The sequence below is a fragment of the Neopelma chrysocephalum genome, unplaced genomic scaffold, assembly GCF_003984885.1.
Source record: "Neopelma chrysocephalum unplaced genomic scaffold, ASM398488v2 Primary Assembly neopelma1_323, whole genome shotgun sequence".
In the NCBI taxonomy this organism is placed as follows: Eukaryota; Metazoa; Chordata; class Aves; order Passeriformes; family Pipridae; genus Neopelma; species Neopelma chrysocephalum.
In genome coordinates this window covers 2,344,678-2,367,914 of record NW_020897986.1, presented here as the reverse complement: position 1 = coordinate 2,367,914, position 23,237 = coordinate 2,344,678, and the positions used below count along the sequence as shown (strand labels likewise).

Here is a 23,237-nt window from a genome sequence, read left to right as displayed (position 1 = left end):
GAAATATTCCTTTCCCCCTCCTCCCCCAACATTCTCTTGGCTCTTCGAAATCCTTGTAACAACAGGGTTTTTTTAAGGTCACTTTCATCCCACAGTTCCTACTGAAAAATGCTTTGTAGGTGAACACCTGCTTTATTTACACAAAGATGAGCTAACTGTCATACTTTAAAAAAAAAAAAGGTTTCATCATCTTTAGTGTTTATGCCAGGTAGAATACAGCAAGTGATTCCTCTGCTTCAGAATGGAGAATGAACTTTCTGAGTATTTACAGTGATATTTGATAGACAGCACGTGTCTAAGGCACTCTTTACAAGGTGTAGTAACTGAGGGGTGGCTCACGATGCCCTGAAGAGGATTAACAATTAGAAGGATTAGCAGGTTAGAAGCTTTAACTTCTTACATGCTGCTTTTAATCTTTTACTGGGACTGCACTGTAAGGAGGCAGATCTTTCAGCTCTTAACCCACACACAAAGCACACACTCTGGCTTTTATTTCTTATTTTTTTTTATTCAATACGCTCTATGCCAGTTTGCCTTAATGCGGAATCTGGTCCTCGGAGTTGAGAGGTCTTTTGCCTTCCTCCCTGTAAATCAGCTAATCCAGAATCCAGGGCAGGCTGCCTTCCCCACACACAAGTACTGAGGGAAGTGATACTTGAGGGAGCTTACAGGCCTGGTTCTCTAACTGAGCAATGATTTATGGCTTTTCACTGAGGTCATTGCTTGGCACATGGTGATGACCAATTTGATGGATTAAGGCCTCAAGCAACTCAAGGGCCCTTAACATTTGTAACCAATCATAATCTGGCTGGCAATGACCACAACAAAAAACCCCATGTATTCTTGTTTGGATCTATTTTAAACTAGTTTGGATTTGTTTTCTTCTTAGAGACCTACTGCTGCCATTAGATACTCTTTGATTTGGTTCCAGGGATGGGTCAGAGTCACATTTTTCTTTGATAAACCTATTTTGGTTCCCTCATTGATGTGCACAGCTGAGAGTTGCGCGTTTCTTTTTGGTCTGGTATTGCATTACCACATCAAGGAGAGCTTGAGGGGCTCTGAGTTCTGCAGAGGAGGAAAGAGGGGCTTTCACATGTCACTGAGTGCACATGTGCTGTTTTTCCTTCATGTCCACTGAAGAAGCAGGTTCAACTTAACAGCACCTTAGGTATCACCAGTTCATCTACACCTGTAAGGTGTGTGGAAGGCAGAGTGCCCCAGGAACAGCATCAGTAAGACTTTACTGCAGAAACTACAAGAGTAGTGAGTTCTTAGAGAAAACACTTTTTCCTAGATGGACCTTCTGTCACAAGAGGTACATTGTCACCCCTGTACTACTGAGCAGTTGGTAGCTCGGGTTTGTGAAGTGTGGAACTTTCCTGCCTCTGGAGGGTCTGTGCAGACAGTTTTTCCCCACTTCCATAAGCACTCCTTAGTGAGAGCCATTCTCTCTTTTAGTCTTGGAGATGCCATGAATCTCTGCCTCTCCATGTGTCTTTATTTTGTCTCGTTATTTAATTTGGATTGTACAATATCTTGTAATACTTGTATTACTGCCTACTGCAATATGAATTGTACAACAGTCTCTGAGGATAGAGTAGGAGAGAAGCTCTGAATAAGGGGAAACTCCCTGAGTATGTGTTGTTCACTTATTTAAAATTAAGCCTAGTTCAGGAAGATAACAGTCATGTCAACTGCAATGCTCTGCAAGGCTGATACTAATGTCAGTGGCAGTGTAATGCTCTGTGACTTTGGTATTGAGCCCCTTCCTGTAAAGTCAGGCTTTGGAAGCTGGCTTTTTATGTTAAAAATGTCTTGCTCTACTGTATGTCTGGGAAGGAGATATTTCTCCAATATGTAATGTAGGCAGCTCAAACAACAGCAGTAAGAATCAATATTAATTATATATGTACTTATTTTGCCCACTGTAGTGAAATAGCATCTCTTGCGCAGGAAAGTCCCATTTTATTTAGGCAGACTTGTTCTGAAGGTGGTGATTTATTTTTCCTCCATGGTATTTCACAACTCCAAGAGCTTATTTAGAGAATATTGTTATGCCTTTTGGGTTTTACTTTTCTCTGTTACATTCTGAGTGACTATAGGTTGAAAATAAATTCCCTAAATACCTATTATTGTTTTATTCTGTGCCGGTGCCTTGGAGCTGTGCTGCTGCTCCCTCCCCAGTGGTAGGGGCTGGTATAAATGTAGGAAAAGGTGAACTTTGCTTCAGAGAGAGATAAAATATTTCTGTGACATGCAAAGGAAAATAAATACCAGAAAGGCTGTTCTCTTTCTCAGTGTAGCTCTTTCAGAGTGACTTTGCGTGGATGAGCATGTTCTTTCCTCTGAAGATCCTCTAGCTCAGGACTGTGTGTGCAATGCTCCTGAGCTAAAATCCATGCTGGAAACATCAGCACATGCCTTCAGCACGTTGGGGCTCACACACATCTGTTCCAGAGAGCTGAGAACTCTCCTCCCAAATTGCCTCAGATCTTGATGTTCATCTTAGAAAGTGCACCACCTCCTTTTTACAGATGGAGGTGGGAACCAAGCACTCCTTGACTATGGTCATACGATATGTCCCTGCAGGAGCTGGGACCAAGACCTTCTGCCTTGTAACCTAGTCACCTCTGCCGTGTCCACAGAAGGGTGGGGATGAAATGAGTTTTCTTCAGATCGCCAAAAATGTCATCAGACATCAGATCTCCAAACCTAAACTGTCTCCAACGCCTTCTCATGAGTCCAGGGCCTCACCTCTTCCCCTCTGTGCAGCTGCCAAAACCTCTTGCTTCCTTTCACTGACAGCTTCATCAGTGCAGCTGTGTATTTTCAATGAGTAGCACTAGGAAAATTTGGGGATGGAATATAATGAAATTTTTAAAACCCACAGGAAAGTTTCTGGTTTGAACGTATTAGTCACTCAAGTTCGATTAAAGCTTAATTTCTGAGGAAGTTACCTGATGATCCAAGGAGCTCCAGGGTGATCTCTGCTTTGCTGTGTGCCAGTCCCAGCCCTGTCACTCACATCCTGATTAGAATCAGTAGGAAAACCAAGGTACTGAAGGCCGGTGACAGATTCATGGAAGGATTTGTGTCAGAACCAGTTTGGGTCTTGGGAATTTTTGGTTCTGGTTGCTGTGCAGAGAGCCATGGCAGCATTCCCTTTGGGAAGCACAGCAAAATCTGGCCTCTCCTTGTCATCTGATGAAAAGAAGGTAAACATCAAATGCACTTCAGTTCTGAGCAATTCTGAGTTAGGATTCATGCAAACCTTGGTCAGCAGAAATAAGGTAATGTTTCGAATGCCTTGTAATCCCCCTCTTTCTTTTATGCAGATCTAGGTGCTGCTGAAGCATATGCCTGTGTAATCCTGCTTGCTTCCTGAGCAGGGGATTCTTTAACTTAGATGGGGCATTTTCATAGCTGGTGTCTCTTCTTGGATCTGTTTTGAGGGTATGGGAAGTCAGTGGTGCATTATATGAGACACTGATAAGCTCTGGATTTATTTGCTGGCTGTGGAGTTGTTTAGCCCTGTCAAAGTCCTTGTCTGGGCAATAGGAAATCTAAGAACACAAGTGCCAGATGAATGGAGCCACCAGAAAATGATCTGGGTTTTCTTGGGCACACAGCTCTCGCAGATACAGCGATAGCTCCATGTCTGTTCAGATGGAAGGTTAGCAATGGGAAAGAGTTGCACCCAGCTTTGACTACCAGAAAAGCATCTGGGGATTCTCTGGTGTGAAAGGTCACTCCTCACCACTGTGACCACCTTTTTCTCCTGAAACAACTCTGCTTCTCTTCAGCAAAGACTTTTGGCTGCACTGTGAGACACCCAGTTCTGCTCCACGAGTGAGTTTGTTATGGTCCTTTCTGGCTCCTGCATCTTATCTTTCCTCTTACCTCTACAGAATGCTGCAACCCAGGCGATGAAACCACCTCTAAAACTGCTCAGGGGCAAATTCTGCTGCTCTTCTTTCTGCAAAAGTGCCGCATGTTACACCTGAACTGCATGATCAAGACCCTTTTCCTCTCTGCAGTGTGCTTTGCCCACTTATACTGAGTGAGACCTGGGCACATACCTGTCTTTTTAATTCTTTTTTGTTCCCACATCTCAATTGCAATGAAGAAGAAACTCCCAGAAGTCCAGTGGAAGCCACATGGGTGACTCAGGGCTGGGTCTTCAGGACAAGCTGTAGCAGATACCTCCAGTGGTTTAGACAGACACAGTCACTGGGATAGGAAAATTAATCAAGAAGGTTTAGCCCCAGCTGCTCCTAATTCCACCCTGTAGCTAGCAAGGCATTGAAGAACTGTCCAAACTTCTCCCTCCTGAGGGTTTTGAACTTCCTAATTGGGAACCTCAGCTAATATGGTATTGAGAACAAACTATGGAGGAGTTAAATCTCTGCACTTAAGAAAAAAAATAAAATTGTAAGCAGAAGAGGCTTTCCAAGGGTTTCTACCATTCCTTTGGGGATGGTTTGGTTAGAAATAACAACTAGAGTTTGAAGTGACAGCTACTGATCTGATATACATTAGAACACACTGCTGATAATTCTGCTTCTGCCTTTGTAAAGCCCCCTGTTAATGGCTGGGTCTGTGCCCTATCTAGACCAAAACTGAAGCTGATTTTGGATATCAGTCATGCTCAATGACATTTAGGAATGAAAAGTACCAAAACAATGGAGACGGTGTCACAGGTCTTGTCACATGGGAAGAACTGAAGACTGGGAATGAGAAGACTGAGATATTCCTTGTAAGACTCTGCATTCTAGACTGACCTGGGCACTTTTATGTCATCTAGTCAGTTTTTGACAGAGCAGGGAATTGATATATAGCTCATAAATACATCTGTCTGGAGTGGTTTCTGCAGAGTGGGCTTTTTCTTTTGTGGTCTCCTTTTGTGGATGTCACAGGACAACTTTTTATGGGGTCCTTTATAGGAAAAATGAAGGAGAATTGGTTTACATCCCACTTAGAAAAAATGGTATCAAACAACCTCTTCAAAGTTCAGCACATTTCCCTAAGCACAAGTAAAAGCCTAAATGGTTAAATCAGTCCCAACTAATTCAACGTTTAGTGAGCTCTGTCCTTACTCACACATTCTACTGTTCCCAAGCAGAGCAAAATGTTGATTTATAGGAGACAATGGTGCAGATGAAAAGAAACAGAAAATATCTTCCTTTGGAAGGATACAGGCTCTTCTCTGGAGCATTTAGAGCAACATGGTGTTTGCACCTCTAGATCAATGTTATTGTACATCTTTGCCTTCCCCCCATCAATGCGAACGTTCGGTTCAGCTTGCTGAGGGTTGATCAAATCTCCCACCGCCACTGGCCTCCATGGTTGGAGGCAGGATCTGAAACACCAGCAAATAAAGGTTTTGAAAACCCAGTATTGACTGAGCTGTGCAAATAACTCCTTTTACTGGTTTCCTGGCTGAACTGAAACGCTGAGAAGCAAGTTGTTCTGTGACAGTGGAACTAATGAATCCTAGCTGCCTGGATTCCAATCCTTGCCTCTGAGCTCTTTGCCCACCCCTCAACCCCTGCTCCCTACATGTCCCCCGTGATTCCCTCCCCTCCCACTATCCTTGCTTCCCTTACTTCTCCCCAGATGACAGCTGGGCAGTGGTAGCATGTGCTGTAGTTTGTTCTGGTGAGTAACTGGCCGGGGGGAGCCAAAGTGTGCGAAGAACTGCTGAGCTCACTCGGCAGAGCTTCCTTCCTGCACCATTGGGGGCACTGGGGTAGGTCCCTTTGTTTCTGTTGAGCTGCCAGTTTCTGGAACTTTGTGCTCGCTCAGCATTGCTGGGAATGTCACGTCTGGACAGAATCTGGCTGAAACGGGTCTGAGGTTGAGAAGTTATTGGAGAGACAGATGGACTGGCAGTGCAATCACACAAGCCTTGTTTCCTGAGGGAACCTGCCTTCAAATGCTTTGCTTGAACTCAGATGAAGTATTTTTGCTTTGTTTTCCAAGACTTGTTAACTGCTTGGATTAAACTAAATATATGTATTAAATGACACTGCAAGCATGTTAGTACTTTTCTGTCAGTTTATGCACATATTCTTTGAAAAAAGTAGCAGTGAATTTTATTTCTTTACATATTTTACAAGCAAAGCATGGCACAGCCAATCCTGCCTAGTTTATGTTGGCTTCACATAATTTTTGCTGTCATGATGCTATTTCTTTTATATCCCTCCTCTTTCCCTCCGCATTTGATGCATCACCCAAATGTTGCTGTCTTTGTGGGAGAAATACACAACATCTTTGAGCATTTGCTGTCTTCTTAAAAGGTTATGGTACTAGTCCTTAGCATGGTTTCAGGTGTTTTAGCTTTACTTAATGCAGAAGTTCAAAAATTGTATAGAAATGGCTAAATACGCCTAAAGTATTGGTAAACTGCAGCCTTTTGGAATGACAAGCCCTAGTTTGCCATTTCCTTGAACAGGCATCATGTCCAATCACTCTGTTTGGACAGACAGAAATGAATACTGGGATGGAGTCTCCTGGCAGGTATTGCCATGTCATATTTAATGATAAAGGTGTTTAGGTTTCCTCTTTGTGAACATAGCAACCATCAACATTAAAGGATTGCTCATCCTCATGAAAAAGGAAAGATGACTTAAATTCATAAATATCTCATTCACTAGACCCAGTTCATCTCAAATGTTTATCTCCCTTTTCTTAACTCATTCTACAATTATGACCAGCATTTTGTTCTGCACTGCAGGGCATTATGTGATCTTGGTGTTTATAGAGACAACACAACATAATCAGGGTTTCTTTTCTGAGCAAGGAGCTGATTGCTATTGCTGTACTACTATATAGAAAGAACAATAATAAAAAGGTAACCTCAGGAGGCCATCAACACTATAATCATCTAACTTTTGAGTAAGAAGAGTCGTAAGAACTATAAAAAGGATGCAACTGGCAAAATCAATCAGTAACTCAGAATTATGTTGAAATCCAGGCCCTAGTTGCATAGTACCAGATGTTAAGCTAAACTGTTAAGAATTAAGATTTTCTAATAATCAGTTTTCATCTGCTGCTGTTCTTGATTTGTACCACTGAAGCAGCTGGGAGCTGTGCCATACTGTTCTAGGCACTGTATAAACAGAGAATAGGATTCCTGCATTTAAGGACTGTAAATTCTCCTAAAATATATCAGTGCTTTGAGGAACATCAGGGATGACATTATCAACTATTAATCTATACAGTAAATTATATATTGTCTTTTCATCTGTCTTCATTTCTAGATCCCATTCAGAAACATTTTTCTCTTGCATATATTTATTGATTTTTGTCCTGTATTTCATTTAACGCATTGTGTAAATGCACTAAAAGAAGTTATACTTTGAGAGAACTATCTGATCACTCCATGCTGCTGGTGAGCTTTAGTGCATTAGTCTTTGCATTGCCAGAGCAAAGAGGTGATTATTGAGGCAGATTAGATGGAAATACAAATGTACATTGGTGGGTTATAGGATCTTTTATTGTTACTGTATTCAAATCCAGTCCTGACTGTAGTAAATGCATCATTGTCACACTGCTAGCTGCTTGGTGTCTGATAAATGGAGTTCACAGATTAATTCCTGCTCACAGGAATAGCCAAACTTGATGCTAATTGCCAACTTTGTTGCCATGGTTATGCAGAACAAACATCTCCCTAACCCCCTGGGCAGGAATCAGGCATAGCACAAAGGTAGCTAATTTACTGCTCTGAATAGAAATAGGTTGAATAGAAAGCTTTGGTCAGTGAGGGATTCTAATCCAGTTCCAGTCATTAAGCAACCTGTGTAGAGAAGTGATATTAGGGCTTACAAGCTCTTAAAGCAGATGCACAGGTTTCTGTTTTCTCTATTACAAATAGCAAGCCCATTTATGCTTTTGGTTCCAAAATTTGACAAAGTTGTTTGGCCATGGCACAGGAGAGGAATCATTTCTACACCTCCATTATCTGCCTTGGTTAATGGATGGAGGGTGTTGGTTTTGTGAAAACGTGTTACATTTTTATCCACCCGCTCAGCTCTACCTTTACTCCCAGTAATTGTGAGCTTCCATAATGAAAACATCAGAGAGGGTTTTAGTATGTCATGATCTACCCAGCTAAGACATGGCTAAACACTTGTGTCTGTTTGTTGCCACTCTGTTGATAATAACAAGTGGAGCCCATGATGCAAATGTGATGGGTGTGCTGCAGAGATGAGAAAGAGCTAAGCTGTTTCTTCTGAAGGTGGGAGAGTGAGAGGAAAAATATAGACTGGGGCACACGTGGAAAGCCAAAGCAGCTGGTGAGATGCCTGACGAGTTGGTTTGAGAGGATAGAGGACCATTGTGCTTTAGTCCCCAGCTATAGCTACAGCCCCTACTTCTGCAGTGCTTCTGCTGGCTGCAAGAGCAAGTTTGGGAGATGGAAAGGAGATGAAACTGTGATAATTTTGACATTTTGTACGGCTCACTTGCTTTGGCAGCATCCTTTCTGGCCTGTGCTCAGAGGGAGTGGGGTGCACAGCCGTCGGTGCTCACAGCAGGGCAGCAGATACTAAAGAGTTGTGCCTCCAGTTCACGAGTGCAAAACTGACTCTGTCAATTGGCAGCCGTGTTATGTTCTGCCAGCAAACTACAGAAAAATATATCTTTAATTAACTTCTTCGGTTATAAAGGCCATTTAAATGACATATGACTTTCAAAACAAGGTATTCTGTGGGGTCTATATATCTCTCCCCACTCCTGTGTTTGCTTTTCCTGCTTTGGCATCTGACATTAATGTCTGTCACTGAACATCTCAACCTCTGTATCTTTCTCATGGGAGACACAGATCAGAGTGTTTAAGCTTTGTAATTTGGCATTGCTGGCATTTTTGTTCACCACAAATGTTTCTGATGATCCTAATGACTTTTCATCAAGTTTCAGGGGGAAAAAATCATTAAGAATGGAATAAAAAAAACCACCTTGTTGATCTGAAGTGCTCTCTGAATGAGCTCTGGGAAGTTTAGATTCAGACACGGCATCCAACCTTTCCATTTGTACTAGAAGTGAGACTATTTGCAGATACTGTTTGAGAGAAAACCAGCGCTGAAAACTTCAGACAAAAGGTTTTGGGTTTGTTCAGCAGAGATATGACTACTGATCAAAAATACATTCTATGTGTTTCCAGTTTATTGAGGCATACTCAATTCCAAGAGCAAAACTGCTGTCTTTTTATTTTTACAGTCTTTGTTTGTACTGAGATCCACATTCATTGTTACTAAGCTTTAATAATCTAAGGGTCACTTGAAGGGCTTTTGTTTGAGAGACCTTTCAAGCCAAGCCAAGGCAGCAGTTTAGAGAACGTTTCTTGTTTGTAGACAAAAATATATTAAAACAACCAAGGGAGCTATTACTCTTCCACATAATTATTTTTAATGTCTCATTGGACATGTATGAAATGCCTTTCAGTTCCTGTGGGAGAATTACTTTTTTGCATTTTGCAGCGTAGCTTTTGTTAAATTTCTATGCTGCTTTTCCATTGAGCAATGCTCACCCCAAAAGACTTTATAAACACGAACAGTATCTCCAGGAATATGCTCCCAACATAATCCACATAAGTACTCAGAGATTTGTCAGTGGTCATGGGCCTGATACCTCACATACCTTGTGCCATCTATTTTATTTTCTGGCCATAGTCAGGAAAGAACGTGACCCCAGCTCACAGTGGGAAAAGCCAAAGAACAGCCGAGAGTCCTGCATGAGGTGGGGCAGAGCTGTGTGCTGCAGCAGCCAGTGGTAAGGGCAGGGGGGAGAGGAGGAAGGCTAAGACTCCCTTCCACCCCCTTTCCCTTGGTAAATGCACGCCAGGTAACCGGAGCACCTTTGTGTCTTTGGGATAAAATGGATGGGCAAATGTTCTGCGCTGTGCAGCTCCTTTCAGTTGTCTAGGAAAAGACTGGAATGGTGGGCATCCTTCCTTGCTATAACAAGAGTGCCTTCAGGGGGAGGAGAACAAGCACTGAAGTTGAGGGGAGAGGGAAAGAGTAGCTTTATGGAAAGACAGAAACCATCCTACAAAAATGTAATTCTAGTACAAATATTTGGGCTTGGCTTGGCGAACACACATTATGTGCTATTTTAGCTCCACAGGGGTGCAGGCTTATCAGGTAGACGCAGGGGCTTTACTGGGATGTCTTCTTCCTATTGTGTATTCATAATCCTTTAAATCTGCCAGTTCTCTGTTCCATTTTGAAAGGTGCTCAAATATTTCTTGCTCAGGCATTGAGAACTCCCACATAGGAACTGTCTTAATTCTGCAGCCATCGCCCTTCTCCCAGGCATGGCAAAGCTTTCAGTGACCCCCAAATGGACTGTGCTGCTGGAGTGGTCCTGGCACACGCTTTGGACAAGGGCCCAGAAGGCATCAGGGCTTACTCTAAACCTGAAACCTTGCATGGGTTGAAAAAGAAGTTATTGCTGTTGCTAGCTCCAGTGAATTTACCTGTCTTTTCTGCTTTAAAAAGAAGATCTGACTCTTGAGCTCAGGGCTCTGTGCCAGTTTTGTCACCTTACACAAGCACACACCATTATCAATGTCTCATCATAAAGCTGACAAAGTTTAGCAAAAATGGATATCTAGATAATTGTATTTGCTAACTAGATGTAAATCTAATTTCAGATATATAGTGGTCCCAGGCTTGAAAGAGATAAATTACCATGTTCAGCATCTTCAGAGGGCTAAACTGAAGTCTTTCAAGCTAAGCTTAAAAAAACATAAGTTACGTAGATAAAGTATGTTTTTCAATATGCTCTGCTTTGTGGAATGACTTTGTCTTGTTTATGGATAAAACTCACACGTTTTTAGCAGACTGTGGAAGCTGGATCTTCGAGCAGGATATGATGATAGAAACAAGTTACTCTAAGTGTGGAACACGGTGATGTTATAATGTTTTGAACACGACTTGCTCAACAATAAGTGATTTAATCAGGTAAAAAAGTTGCCTTTACATGAACTTCAGTGTCTTGGAATAATCATTATGTTGTATTTCAAGAATATATTATAAGACTGTAAGGGTAATATGCACTTACCAGTATCTGCCTGATGTGTCACCGTGGCAGAACATTTATAAAATATTTTGTACATAAAAATCCCTGCAAATATGTACCTAACGACACGTTCTTTGAGACAAGGATTGTAAAGCAAACCAGGGCATTTTTTTAATATATCATTACTTGAGGGCTTCCTGTGAAGTTGATCTTGCAGTGTCATCCAAAGTTCCCTGTCCTGATTTGACAATTTTATGGCTTTGAACTCTCACTCAGTTGTTCAAGGTGATTTAATCATTGGTTTGTGTGTCTTTACATTCAGAGACTGCCAAATGTAATTGTTTGCAGAATATTTGTTCAATTTGGAGTGCTTCTATTCAGGAGAGATGCTGTTAGAGGGAGCTCAGAGGAGTGGACAGTGGGAAAAATGAAAAGGACTAAATATGTGCAGCCTGTACAAAGGATAGGAAAAGTTGGGATGAAAGAACATAATGGTCTATATGTAACTGAAACATGTAGGCATGAGAGAGAGAGAGAGAAGAATTATTTAGAGTTTGGCAGGAGGATGTAATGAGTAATAGATGGAAAGATGAAGGGGAAATAAAATGGGCTGGATGAAGAAAAGCTTCCTGACCGCGAGATCTTGTTTGATTACTGAAGTTTCCCAGGGGACTTCTGTGATTTGGGAAAAGTTGTCCAAGACTGTTCAGAGCCTCGCAGAGCTCCACGATGCATAGCTCTGTAGTCACCTAATAACTTGGCTTCCAGGAGTGGATAGTGCTTCCCACCTTTTAACTGTGTTTGAGGTTCTTTGGATTCCTTGGATTTGCTGGGCAGCCCAGAGCATCCCTTGTGTGCTGGCCTCTGGGTTCTTGTTTAGGTAGGATTACTAAATAATATGACAGATCTTGAAGAAAACCTACCTCCTCTGAGCTTGTGCATGCTAATGTGTTTATTGTGATTGTGAGACTGATCCTGATTCTTTGATGCTGAGGGCAGGAGACTGCAAGGTTGGATTCAGCTGTCCAAGGCAACAGGATCTCTGAAGATGCATTAGGTGGCAATTGCAAATGCCTTTGTACTTGTCCTCATGAACCTGGTCCCAACCCTTCACAGTATCTGTATGGATATCACTGGCAGGTGGTGTTGGAGTGGAGCATATTGCAAGTGTTAAGTACTCTGAAATCCTTATTTTGGCCAGAGAACTTATTCAAGAACTTTCATTCCATGATAAAGCATACATAGCTATTATGAGGTGTTCATGTTACCCAATCATAGAATTATTTCGTTATAGATCTGGTGTCTGGCTAAAGCTGACTCCAGTAGTTCCTCTGAGAGAAGTTTATCTGATGAAAAATTAAGTGTGTTTTTAGCTGATATCCAACTAATTTGCTGAACTTATTTTGACTTCTGCCTAGAGGTTCTGAGAGTAAATTGATCACTGAGAGTCCATTTGGATTTGAACAATTAGGAGAGAAGCATGCAAAATCCCAGAGGTAGTGAAGACCACAAGGCTTCCATAAATTGGGGAGCTCAGATCATGGAGTTAGAAAAATGGGTTGACAGGCTGTTTTCCTGGTTGGTCTCTTCTGCTTGGCCTTTCAGTGTATTCTTTGTTTCCTAGCAGCTGCTCGAAGCAATAGAACCTGTTTCCTCAAATGCACGTAGAATATTGCAAAGGCTGCTGCTCCTCAGGGTGAAACAATGAGATAAATTGGGAACAGCACTGTTTAACATCTTTGTCAGTGACATGGACAGTGGGATGGAGTGCAGCCTCAGCTGGCTGACAGCACCAAGCTGTGTGCTGGAGGGAAGGGAGGCCATCCAGAGGGACACGGACAGGCTGGAGAGGTGGGCTCATGGAACCTCAGGAAGTTCAACGGGCCAAGAGCAAGGTCCTGCACCTGGGTTGGGGCAATCCCAAGCACAGATAGAGGCTGAGTGGAGAACAGACTGAGAGCAGCCCTGAGGAAAAGGATTTGGGTGTTTTGGTTGCCAAGAAGCTCAACAAGAGCCCGCAGTGTGCACTCACAGCCCAGAGAGCCAAACGTGCCCTGGGCTGCACCCAAAGCACCGTGGGCAGCAGGTTGAGGGAGGGGATTCTGCCCCTCTGCTCTGCTCTGATGAGGCCCCACCTGGAGCACTGCATCCACCTCTGGGGTCCCCAACACAGAAAGGGCATAGACCTGCTGGATCGAGTCCAGAGGAGGCCACAAAGATGCTCAGAGGGCTGGAGCACCTCTGCTATGGAGACAGGCTGGGAGTGCTGGGGTTGGTCAGCCTGGAAAAGAGAAGGCTCTGGGGACACCTTCCCACAGCCTTCCAGCACCTAAAGGGGGTTATGTGACAGCTGGAGAGGGACTTTTTACAAAGCTGTGCAGTGATAGGACATGGGAGAGTGGCTTTAATCTGACAGAGGACAGGTTTAGATTAGATATCAAGGAGAAATTCTTTACTGTGAGGGTGATGAGGCCTGGAACCAGAAAATTTGTGGCAGCCCCACCCCTGGAAGTGTTCAAGGCCAGCTTGGATAGGGCTTTGAGCAACCTGGTCTAATGGAAGGTGTCTCTGCCCATGAGGGGGGTTGGAACTAAGTAATCTTTGTGGTCATTTCCAACCCAAAGCATTCTATGATTCTAAATAGTGCTGAGAACCCAGTTTTGAAACTGCACACAACCCAGTGTTTGCTCTGCTCCCAAGAACTAATTGTTTGGAACTGTTGGAAGCCCTGAATTTTGAAACAAATCACACAGAAATGTAAGAGTTTTCCTATAAATTAATCCACTAATAATTAATTTTTTTTAAAAAATCTTCTTATAAAGATACTCCTTCTTTGAAATATCTTCTTATTTGAATTTAATATTTACTATCTCACGGGTGCATGATTAACTCTGTATCAGTAGGTATGTAACTGGTACATTCTGAGATATAGCTAATGTCTACCAAAGGAAAAAAATAAATCATTTAGATCTGGAACAGTGATCACAATGGAAGTTTCATTTGCAAAGGATTTATGGGGACTTGAAGTGAGTATTATGTTTTGAATAAATGCACCATTGACCAGTATCAGATTTCCATAGGCTTTATCTTGTTTTTCCTAAGCAACTGCTCATAAACTTTTTTAATATCTTGACTAGCATGATAGTGCTACTTGCAAATCTGTTCATAGAGCTATTAATCTATGATACTGCAATCTAAAGAAAGGAATCACACTTACTTACTTGTTCCTTTCACTATTTCATTTAAAAAACATAAATAACAAGTTGACGGGGTTTCTTTGTGCTTCTTTCTTTCCGGCTAACATGTTAAATATTTCAAGAAAGGTTTGTCAAGACATCACAAAAGTAGGTCTCAGTTCTGATGTGAACTTTATTGAACTCTGCTTTCATGTAACAGGAAGGAAAAACAAGCAGTAGATTTGATCAGTCTGCACCCATGACTCGATAGCTACAGCAAACTCTCAGTGCATTTAATTCCTGTGTCAGAGCAGTACTCAGATGAATTTAGTGGAATCAAACGGACATAAAATTTGAAGGGAAAAGAATGTCCTGTGTCTCATGACGAAGAAATTTGACTTCTAAGGCAAGTTCAACACGTGGGCTCCCTCCCTCCTCTCCTTTCTTCCCTCACCTCTCCCCGCCAGCTTAGTCACTAATTGTCCCTGCATGTCTCACCCTCAGCACGAGCCCTGTGAGACAGGTCTGTTGGTGGCAGTAGGGTCAGTAGAGGCTGCAGCTGGACAGTGACAAACACAGATGTGAAAACAGCCCAGTCCTGCAGTGACAGGCTGATGAGAGCCATGCAGGCACCTCCATAGCCTGGTGGGATTGTATTTGATTCTGTGGAGGACACCAGGGCTTCTTTCTCTGCTTGTAGCAGGTCTCTGTCGGGCTGATGACCTGCAGCCATGGAGTTTTCAGATGGCTGTTCATGCTCGTGGCCAGACCAGGCATCCCATACCTACACAGCCTGTGATATCATGTGTATCACAGAGCATGTGATACCTGCACAAGGGGGAGAGACTGGCTGTAAAGCTTCAGTTTTGAAGAAAAAAAAAACATATTGAGTTTGAAGGCTCACAATCAAGAACTGGGAAAACTTTTGTTTCAGTTGGAGCTACATTTTTTGCTGCCGGTTGCTTCCAGCCAACTAGATGAGAAAAATGGCCTTTGCTTTTTGCTGCAACGCACACATATCAGGACATGTAGTCCAGAGACAGAGAAGACACATGCACCTTCATGGAGCTGTGATAAGGAAGGACTGGGTTTGCTCAGTTGCTAAGGAAGCTACAGGGCTGTGCTGGAGGACTGGGGGCCGTGGAATCTCTGCCCGGGCTGTGAAGGAGCCGTGGGTGTTGGCGGGTCTGTGCTGGGAGGAGGGACTCGCTGTGTTGCAATACGTCTCCAGCTCGAGCCCTGCCACCCCCTCACGGGTCACAGCACTGACACATCGCACAGAGCTGTGCTGTATAATGTAGCCATCTGCATTTCTTTGCTTACTCAAGGTCTCCCAGCACTCCACAAATACTGCTGGAGTCCCCCATTGTTCTGGCAAAACTACTGTCACCTCTTCCATTTCTCTGGAGCATGCAGGAGGTATTAAACAGAACTCAGGAGCTTTCGTTTCTCTTCTGGTTTAGGCAGTAGGCACATTGTCCCCACGGCTTGTCTTCTACACTCACCAAATATCTGTAGGCAGAGAACATGCTTGGCTTTCCCCACTGCCTGGGCCAAGTCCTGGTGGACTGACATCCTTAAGCAATGATTTCGGTGGGACCAGTCTTGTTGTACAGCACCCTTAGTCAAGAGCTTACAGGGAAGAATTCCTCTGAGGTGTGTAGGATGAGAACAAAATTCAGTGAAAAGGGGTTTAGAGCCTCACCTAAGACAGAGCAGCTTAATGGAGCCCCTAGTTTCCCTCTGAGGAGGACTGGTCAAGAGAGTATCTTTACACAGGGCTGAAAAAGGACTTTGCAAGAGCAAAGTGAGATTTGGACGTTGCTTGCATTGTTAAAGTGTGTTTGTTCAAGAACAAAGTTGAAAGATAAAGGCATGGATGGTTAGTGTTTAAGAAAACATGTTCATGGACAGTCTGCTGGAGAAACTGGTAAAGAATAATTCATCTTCTGCCCCTGTCCTGTAATACCCAACAGTCAGTGAGACCTGCCTTTCCTTACCCGTGAGGTACCGGGGATGCTGCAGTGTGTGGCTGGGGACAGCAGGTACACTTCAGCTGGAGCCTTTCTCTTTTGAATGCATAAATGTTTGGTTTATGTTTCCAATGTGTACCCACATTCAAAGGTGGTGCTCAGGTGGCTCAAAGAATTCTTTGAATTGGTGTCCATGCAAGGTATTGTTACTGATTTGTTTCTATATTATTACATTTCGAGTTCAGTGTGCCTTTATAGTGGGATCTGCATTCTGCAACCAGGGAGAAATTAATTCCTTAGATCTCACCTTACATCCATTTATAATGTACTAAGTTTTAGAATATTTTTATTTTCCCCTGCCAAAACGATAATTTTATTACTTTCAAAGCCATTAGAGGTACTGTGAAGACCTGAGCATATTACCTAAGAACCTTTTCCCCACAAATTTCTTTTGTATGTAAGTACCAAATACCTATAAAAATTCTATGTAATAGTTTTAGTATATCCCATTGTATATCTAAGACTTTAAAAACGTCACACACGCCAGATCTGAAAGATGTTACCGATACCCGGCTTTCCATGAACTCCTATTCACCAGCACCCCGGCGAGGGCAGGATACACGGGGATGCTTTATGGCCCTATACAGCCCCGTGATTTATACTGAGCCTCGTCTTAGCAGCACGCTAATAAATTTGTCGGAGTGGTACCTCGCCGCCGGCTGAAGCCCCACCTCGCAGCCCTGCGGGCACCGCCCGGGGGCAGGTGCGGGAGGCGGAGCGGGGCCGCCCCGCGGGTTGAACGCGGGGTCAGGGCCGCGGTCCCGGCGGGGCCGGGCCGGGCCGGGCCCATCAATTTCCCGTGCTCGGTGCCTGCGTCCCGGCGCGGCACTAATGCGGAACAAATTGAGACATATCCTCTCCGTAATTAGTTCCAGCGTTCCCAAGATTTACGGGACGGCAGTGGCCCGAGCCCGGCCCGCCGCCGCTGCACGGCGGGCTCGGCGCTGGAGGGAGGGGGGCGGCCCTCGCCGCGGCCAGCGGGGGAAGGAACCGGGGCGAAGGGAGATGCTCAGCACCCCTCGGGCTGTTCCCCATCCCCGCCGCTGCCCGCCCCGGGCCGGGGTCCCGCCTCGGAGGGACCCGCCTGTGCCCCGCTCCTGTCAGCAGAGGGACGGGGAGAAGTCGCGCATCTTCCCTTCTTTGTGCATCAAAAAAAAACCTGAAACAAAACAAAAAAACCCCCAAACTCATTTCCCCTCACCGGATGAACAAAATGTCCTCTATCCAGCTCGAAAGCGTTCCAGTGCCCCCGTCAGCCCGGACAGGGAAGGCCGGTCCCGCCTTGCCCGCGGATCCCGGCTCCCGCAGCGCCCGCAGCGCTCGGCAGTGAGGAATGCGGGATCGGGCCCGTAGTGATGAGTTCGTGCCCCTCCGCGCCCTGCGCTCCTGGAGATGCTTCGCAGCTTTGTTTCTGCTGCTCTTGGCGCTTAAATAATCAAACTCTGATCAGCTCCCTGAGTGAAAGCAGACAGATCCCCCTGCGTGCTGGGAGCGGCGTGAGCAGGCGTGGAGGGGCTGGGGATTTATCTCTGTTTAAGTCAGTCTCCCCCACCCCCGAGCCGCGCGGGGATCATTTATGAGTTTAGTAAAAGTGTAGTAAGAATTACCGATCCCTTAATTGGTTAGTATGGCGGAGGGAAGCGGAACGGGAAAACATCGGCTGGGGAGGTCCTTCAGCGCTGCTCAGGTTGGAGCAAGTTCCCGATCCTGTTTTTCCCAGGATCAAGTGGGACTCTCAATAGAATACTCCTACTCCGGTAAATATCTGTTGTTTAATCTTGTCGAGTGTGCCTTCGAGCGCAATCGAAGATTAAGCATTATCAGGAATTACCATAGCTATGGAACAACGGGCAGCACAATGAAGCCTAATTGCTGCCTGTCACAGATTTGGATAGGGCCGTGTTTGAAGGAAAGAGGGCAAAACGTTCCGGGCCGCCTGGGTCTGGACATGGACAAAGGAGATGCTGTCCCAGAACTGCCACCTCTCCCCGGCCATTGTTTTCAACTGGGTTTTCCCGGTGTGCGGGACTTGGAGAGATTTACGCCGCATGTGATTGGAATCGGGGTCGGGATCTCTGGGGAAGAGGCGGGCAAAGCGTCCCCTGCACGGGGGGAGCAGCTCCTCTCGGCTGCCGGGGCGCCCCCGGGGGCACCTGCCGCCACTGCTCCCGGCCTGGGCTAGAGGAGATTTTTCACTCTCCCTGGTGTTGGCTAGAACGGAACGGCTGCGGGAAGTGGCGCTGGCCGTTTCCCAAAAGTCCCCAGCCCGTCCCGGGATAGAACGGTCCGGGCTTTCCTCCCCCTCCTCAGGCTCCACCGCTGAGGGTTTCTCCCAGGACATCCCGGGACGCGCCTGCTGGGCTCTCTCTCCTTTCCCCGCACGGCTGAGCAGCCCTGGGTGCCGGGGCAGGGCTGAGCTGAGCTGAGCTGAGCTGGCAGCCCAGGAATCCCCCGGTCGAGCGCTGCTTTCCCCATCCTCGCTGGGGCTGCTGGCAGCCACGGGGAGGGAGGATGCGCTGATGGACAAGGGGTCATCTTGTTTCACCGCTGGGATATGCGAGAGAGGCGAAGATTCGAAAAGGCTTCGGCAGTTCTTCCTCCCAGGTGGAATAACGGCAGACCTAAGCGATCAAGAAATCATTTTTTTCCTTGCAGGAAGATTTATCAAGCTAGTTTAATTCAAGAAAAGAGAAAACCCCCACACTAGTTCGAAAAACAGCCCACTGCGGGAAAGGCTGTTTCTGTTTTTACCAAGAGAGGTCTAGTTTTCATGGGAAATTAAATACCCTGCTTAGGCTGGCCTAAGACTTCTATTTCTGTGTGTGCGTGGTCCATCGTAGAGGCGAAGATCATAGAATCGAACAGAGAATCGTTTAGGCTGTAAAAGACCTTTAAGCTATCGAGTCCAACCAACCTCATGTCTCCGTCCGCCCCCGAAACGAGCAAACCCGGCAGCAGCCCCGCTCCCGATCCCGCACCTTCCCGCGGCCCCGCAAGGCCTCTGCGGGTTCTGGGCAGGGGGCGAGCGCGGTGTGCGGGAGCCCCGGTGCGGCCAGAGCGGGAGGCAGAGCGGGAGGCAGAGCGGGAGCAAGCGCCGCGGCCGGCGGTGTCAGTGAGGGCAGCGCAGTCCCCCCGCACGGGCATGGGCTGCCTTCACAAGCGCCATCCGGGGGTGCTTTAGTTTGCTGAAGACTCTTAAGAAGCGGCAGATCCTCTAAGCTTAGGGGATATTTACTATCGGCAGAGATAAACGAATCTTTCGCACTTACGTTACACGTGGATTTCTGTAATAAGTAGATTTATGCATCAAAAGAGAGATTTTTAAGGGAAATTATCTGAAGATAGTTTGTGAAAAAATGAAGTAATTTCACTAATAACAAAATCCTACTGTTACGGTCAATTAGTTTTAAGAGAATATGAAATTATACTTGGCTACACCAATAACGACCTATTTTGATTTATTTTTCTGTAGAATTTACCCTTTGAATCTTAAAACATCGCTTCAAAATTGGCGATGCTGGCGCTAACCTTTGGTGCCGCGGCGGGAAGGAAACACGGAAAGTGCACATTATCACCGGGAAGACAGGAGGGTCGGTCTGTCCTGCGGCAGGTAAGCGTTTACGGCGTCTCTGTCACTGCTTTCCCTGCAGAGGGGGGTGAGGTGCGGGCAGGACGCGGTTCTGCGGGGGGGGGGACCCCGGAGGCATCTGCGGTGCCGCGGTTTAAAAGCGGCCGGGGACGATGCGCAAGGGACAGAGCGGCGGGTCTGGTACTTTGCGAGTACCCTGCGCCGGGGCCAGCCCTCGGGAGCTGTCCCACGTGTGCTCGTAGAAGCAAAATCCCCCACCCCGGCTGATTTTTAATTAGTAGTTCCAAAGGAAGGCGGCAGGATCCCTCTTCTTGCCTTTAGTGAGAGCGTGTCCGGCGGGGGCGAGAGCGTGTCCCCGGGGGCTTCCTGCCGGGACAGTCGGTCTAGGTGGGCTCCCGCACCGCCAGAATCATGGCACCCCTCGCTGCCAGGGCCGCCCCGAAACCCGCCGTGTCTCCTGGGAGAGAGGACCGTCCGGGGATGAGGTGTAAGGTGCCCTCGGGGGCCTTGCCGCCGCTGCCCAGGAATGCGCGCTGAGGAGCTGCTGTCCAGGAGGCTGGGGAGGAAAGAGAGACTCCGGGGCTTCCCAGGAGCAGTGCCAGGTGAATGTCTCAAAAGCAGGTTGCTCACAGCGCTGCCATCCTCCCCCGCCAGCTCAGCCCTTCCTTCCCTCTCACGTACAGATAGGTCGGAGGGTCAGGGTCGGGACTGGGCACACGCCGAACCCGGTCCCCTTGCAAAGGGCGCCCACCCCTCCCCTCGCCGGCGGAGCCCTCGGTGCCCTGGCACGGCCGGCCCTGCGCCTCCAGGGACAGGGAACAGCCGGTGTGAGGGGCGGGACCACGGGCAGGCAGCCCGGACCCCGCAGGAGCTCGTGGAGACGCAGGTTCCCCCCGTAGCGGGAGAGAAGCACCTGGAAAGGCACTTTCCCCTCGCAGGAACGGGGTCCGCCCGTAAAGGACTGTGTCATTTCCCCCGGCTCCCGCAAGGGCGGAGGCTTCCCCGGGCTGTCCCCGGGGCCTGCGACCCCACTGCCCTCCGGAGTCCCCACGGACATGCACGGAGCTGGCGGGGGAAGTCATCCAGCACGTACTTACTGGCCACCTGGACCCTTCTAACAATCTTGCAAGTCTCTCCCAAAGCGAAGGGACGTTAGGGCGAGATTTAGTGGCGCTTGCACCAGAAGAAGGGTGGGAGTGATGCGTAGGGGAGATATATTCTCCCACAGTCACCTCTCCCCCTCCATCCCCGGCTCTCCTCGTCTACCCCCTCCCCCCCGTGTGTCTGGTCCGGCTGGGTTCAGCAGAGCGGGCTGTGGGCAGCCCCTCGGCGGAGGTTGTGTGAATGGAGGATCGGCGTGCTGACTCCTCCTCCCCTGCAAGCGCCTCTATTTGAGCTTTGCAAAGTTGAGGGTGAGCAGGCATCCGAGGTGAGGCGTGCGAGGCGGCTGTGCCCCCCTAGCACGGACAGGCGGACACACGCGCAGACAGACGCGCCACACACGCGGACACACAGACACGGGCACACCCCCCCCTGCCCTGCGCTGCGAGCGGGTGCAACCCCGGAGGCGATCCTGGAGAACAACCTTTCCCTGTCGCTGCTGCCGGCTCCCGCAGGGCTGGACCCGGGGAGCTGCGTCGCGGAGCAAACTTCCCCCAAAGGGCTGAGCTCTTCGGCCTGGTGCCTGCAGCCGGAGCCGGCCTCCGGCTTGGCGGGCAGGGGCCAGGTGTCCTGGAACAAGTGCGGCCCGGGGGGAGACTGGCTGCCCGGCGGCAGGCAGAAGGTCTGCGAGCAGATGGGCTCCGACGTCCGAGACCTCAACGCGCTGCTGCCCTCCGTGCCCTCCCTGCCGGGCAACAGCAACTGCACCATGCCGGTGAGCAGCGCTGCGCAGTGGGCGCCCGTCCTGGACTTCCCCCCGGGGGCCTCCTACGGCTCGCTGGGGCCGCACTCCTTCATCAAGCAGGAGCCGAGCTGGAACGGGTCGGACCCGCACGAGGAGCAATACCTGAGCGCCTTCACCGTCCACTTCTCCGGCCAGTTCACGGGCACGGCCGGCGCCTGCCGCTACGGGCCCTTCGGCGCTCCGCCGCCCAGCCAGCCGCCCTCGGGCCAGGCTCGGATGTTCCCCAACGGGCCCTACCTGCCCAACTGCTTGGAGAGCCAGCAAGCGATCCGCAACCAGGGTAAGGGCCGCGCTGCCGGGCGCCCCGGGCTCGGGGGGCGGCCCCCGAAGGCTCCCACTCAGCCGGGCCGAGCCGGGCTGCGCCTGGTGTAAACAGCAAGCCCAGTCTCCGCGGCAGCCGAGCCGGGTCAGGCGAGCCAGCCTCCCCCTGCCTCCCTTCCCTCCCTGTGCGGCAGCCGCGTCGCTCCGGGGAGCTTTAGGAGCCACGATTTGCTCCCCCCCACCCCTCCCGTGGGGCAGCGGATGGCTCTGCCAGGCGGCTGGAGCCCCCAGGCCCCCTGCCCGGGTTGGAGCAGCCTCTCGCCTTCGCAAAGGTTTGTTCGGGCCGGAGACAGCGCAAGTCCTGGAATGGAGGTGGGGCCGGTGGCCCGAGACAATTCCCTCTACATATCTTGGGGGTGATGGGGTGGGGGTGTGTGTGGGTAGTACCTCCAAACCTCCTCCTGAATCTGAAAAGCGCCGTCCGCACGTTAGTGTTTTCAAGCCCCCTGTCGAATTGACCTCGGGAGGGCTGAATGCCTCCGGGCGGGAGTGCACAAACAGGGCCGCCTCGTCGTTTCTTGTCAGCATCTCCAGGACCGGCTACGCTTGTAGCTCTCTGCGGTCCCCGGTGTTTGCACCGCCCTGAGAAACTCCCGTGGGCTGCAGGGCCGGGCGACAGGTCATCTGCCTGTGGCACCGGGATCAGCATCTAATCGTTTTTCTTCCAGTGGCTGCGGTATAAATATCTGTGGGTGCAAACGCGAGGAAGAAGGGAAAAGGGGACAGCCTGAGAGGAGCTTACCCGAGACTTTTCGAGTCTTGTTCCCTCTCCTTCAGCTGGCCCCGGAGCCGCGGGATGTAGTGAGTTGCCCTGCACTCCCCCGCCCCGGGCGAGGCGCCGGGAGAGTCTGACCGAGGGGAGTGGGGCTGTGGCGGCCTCGAAACCCGAGGGACAGGGGACCGGGAAGGGGTGCGTGGCTCGGCCAGAGCGGGATGAGTCGCCGGCGTCTCGCTGCTTTTGGCAGCTCGGGCTCGGCTGTGCGCTGCAGGGTCAACCGCGTACCCACGGAGAGGGGCTGGGACCGACCATCCCCGGTTCGGGCTGTCCGCGCTCGCTGTCGGCAGGGCAAGGGGCAGAGCCGAGGCCGAGGCCGGACGGACGCGCTCGGTGCTGGCCGCCGAGGCGCTCCGGAGCGATGTTTGCAGAGAGGAGAGGCAGTGGCGGTGGAGGGGAAGGGGTTGTTCGG

General features: G+C 48.4%; 1 protein-coding gene and 1 long non-coding RNA gene across 4 annotated transcripts in view; both read left to right on the top strand.

Moving 5' to 3' along the window:
* LOC113978411 overlaps nucleotides 1-19,995 on the top strand; it is a 50,417-nt gene extending 30,422 nt beyond the window's left edge. The window contains exon 4 of the long non-coding RNA XR_003537565.1: nucleotides 19,707-19,995. This is a non-coding gene — a long non-coding RNA (uncharacterized LOC113978411). The remainder of the gene's footprint in view (nucleotides 1-19,706) is intronic.
* Nucleotides 19,996-21,150: 1,155 nt separating this feature from the next.
* Nucleotides 21,151-23,237, top strand: part of WT1 (Wilms tumor 1) — a 37,009-nt gene continuing 34,922 nt past the window's right edge. For 2 of the 3 annotated variants that reach the window (XM_027705339.1, XM_027705338.1), the window contains exon 1: nucleotides 21,151-22,009. In XM_027705339.1, coding sequence (XP_027561140.1) covers nucleotides 21,619-22,009 — 391 coding nt within the window. In that variant the 5' untranslated portion in view covers nucleotides 21,151-21,618. The remainder of the gene's footprint in view (nucleotides 22,010-23,237) is intronic. The other variant, XM_027705336.1, reaches the window with a different exon arrangement.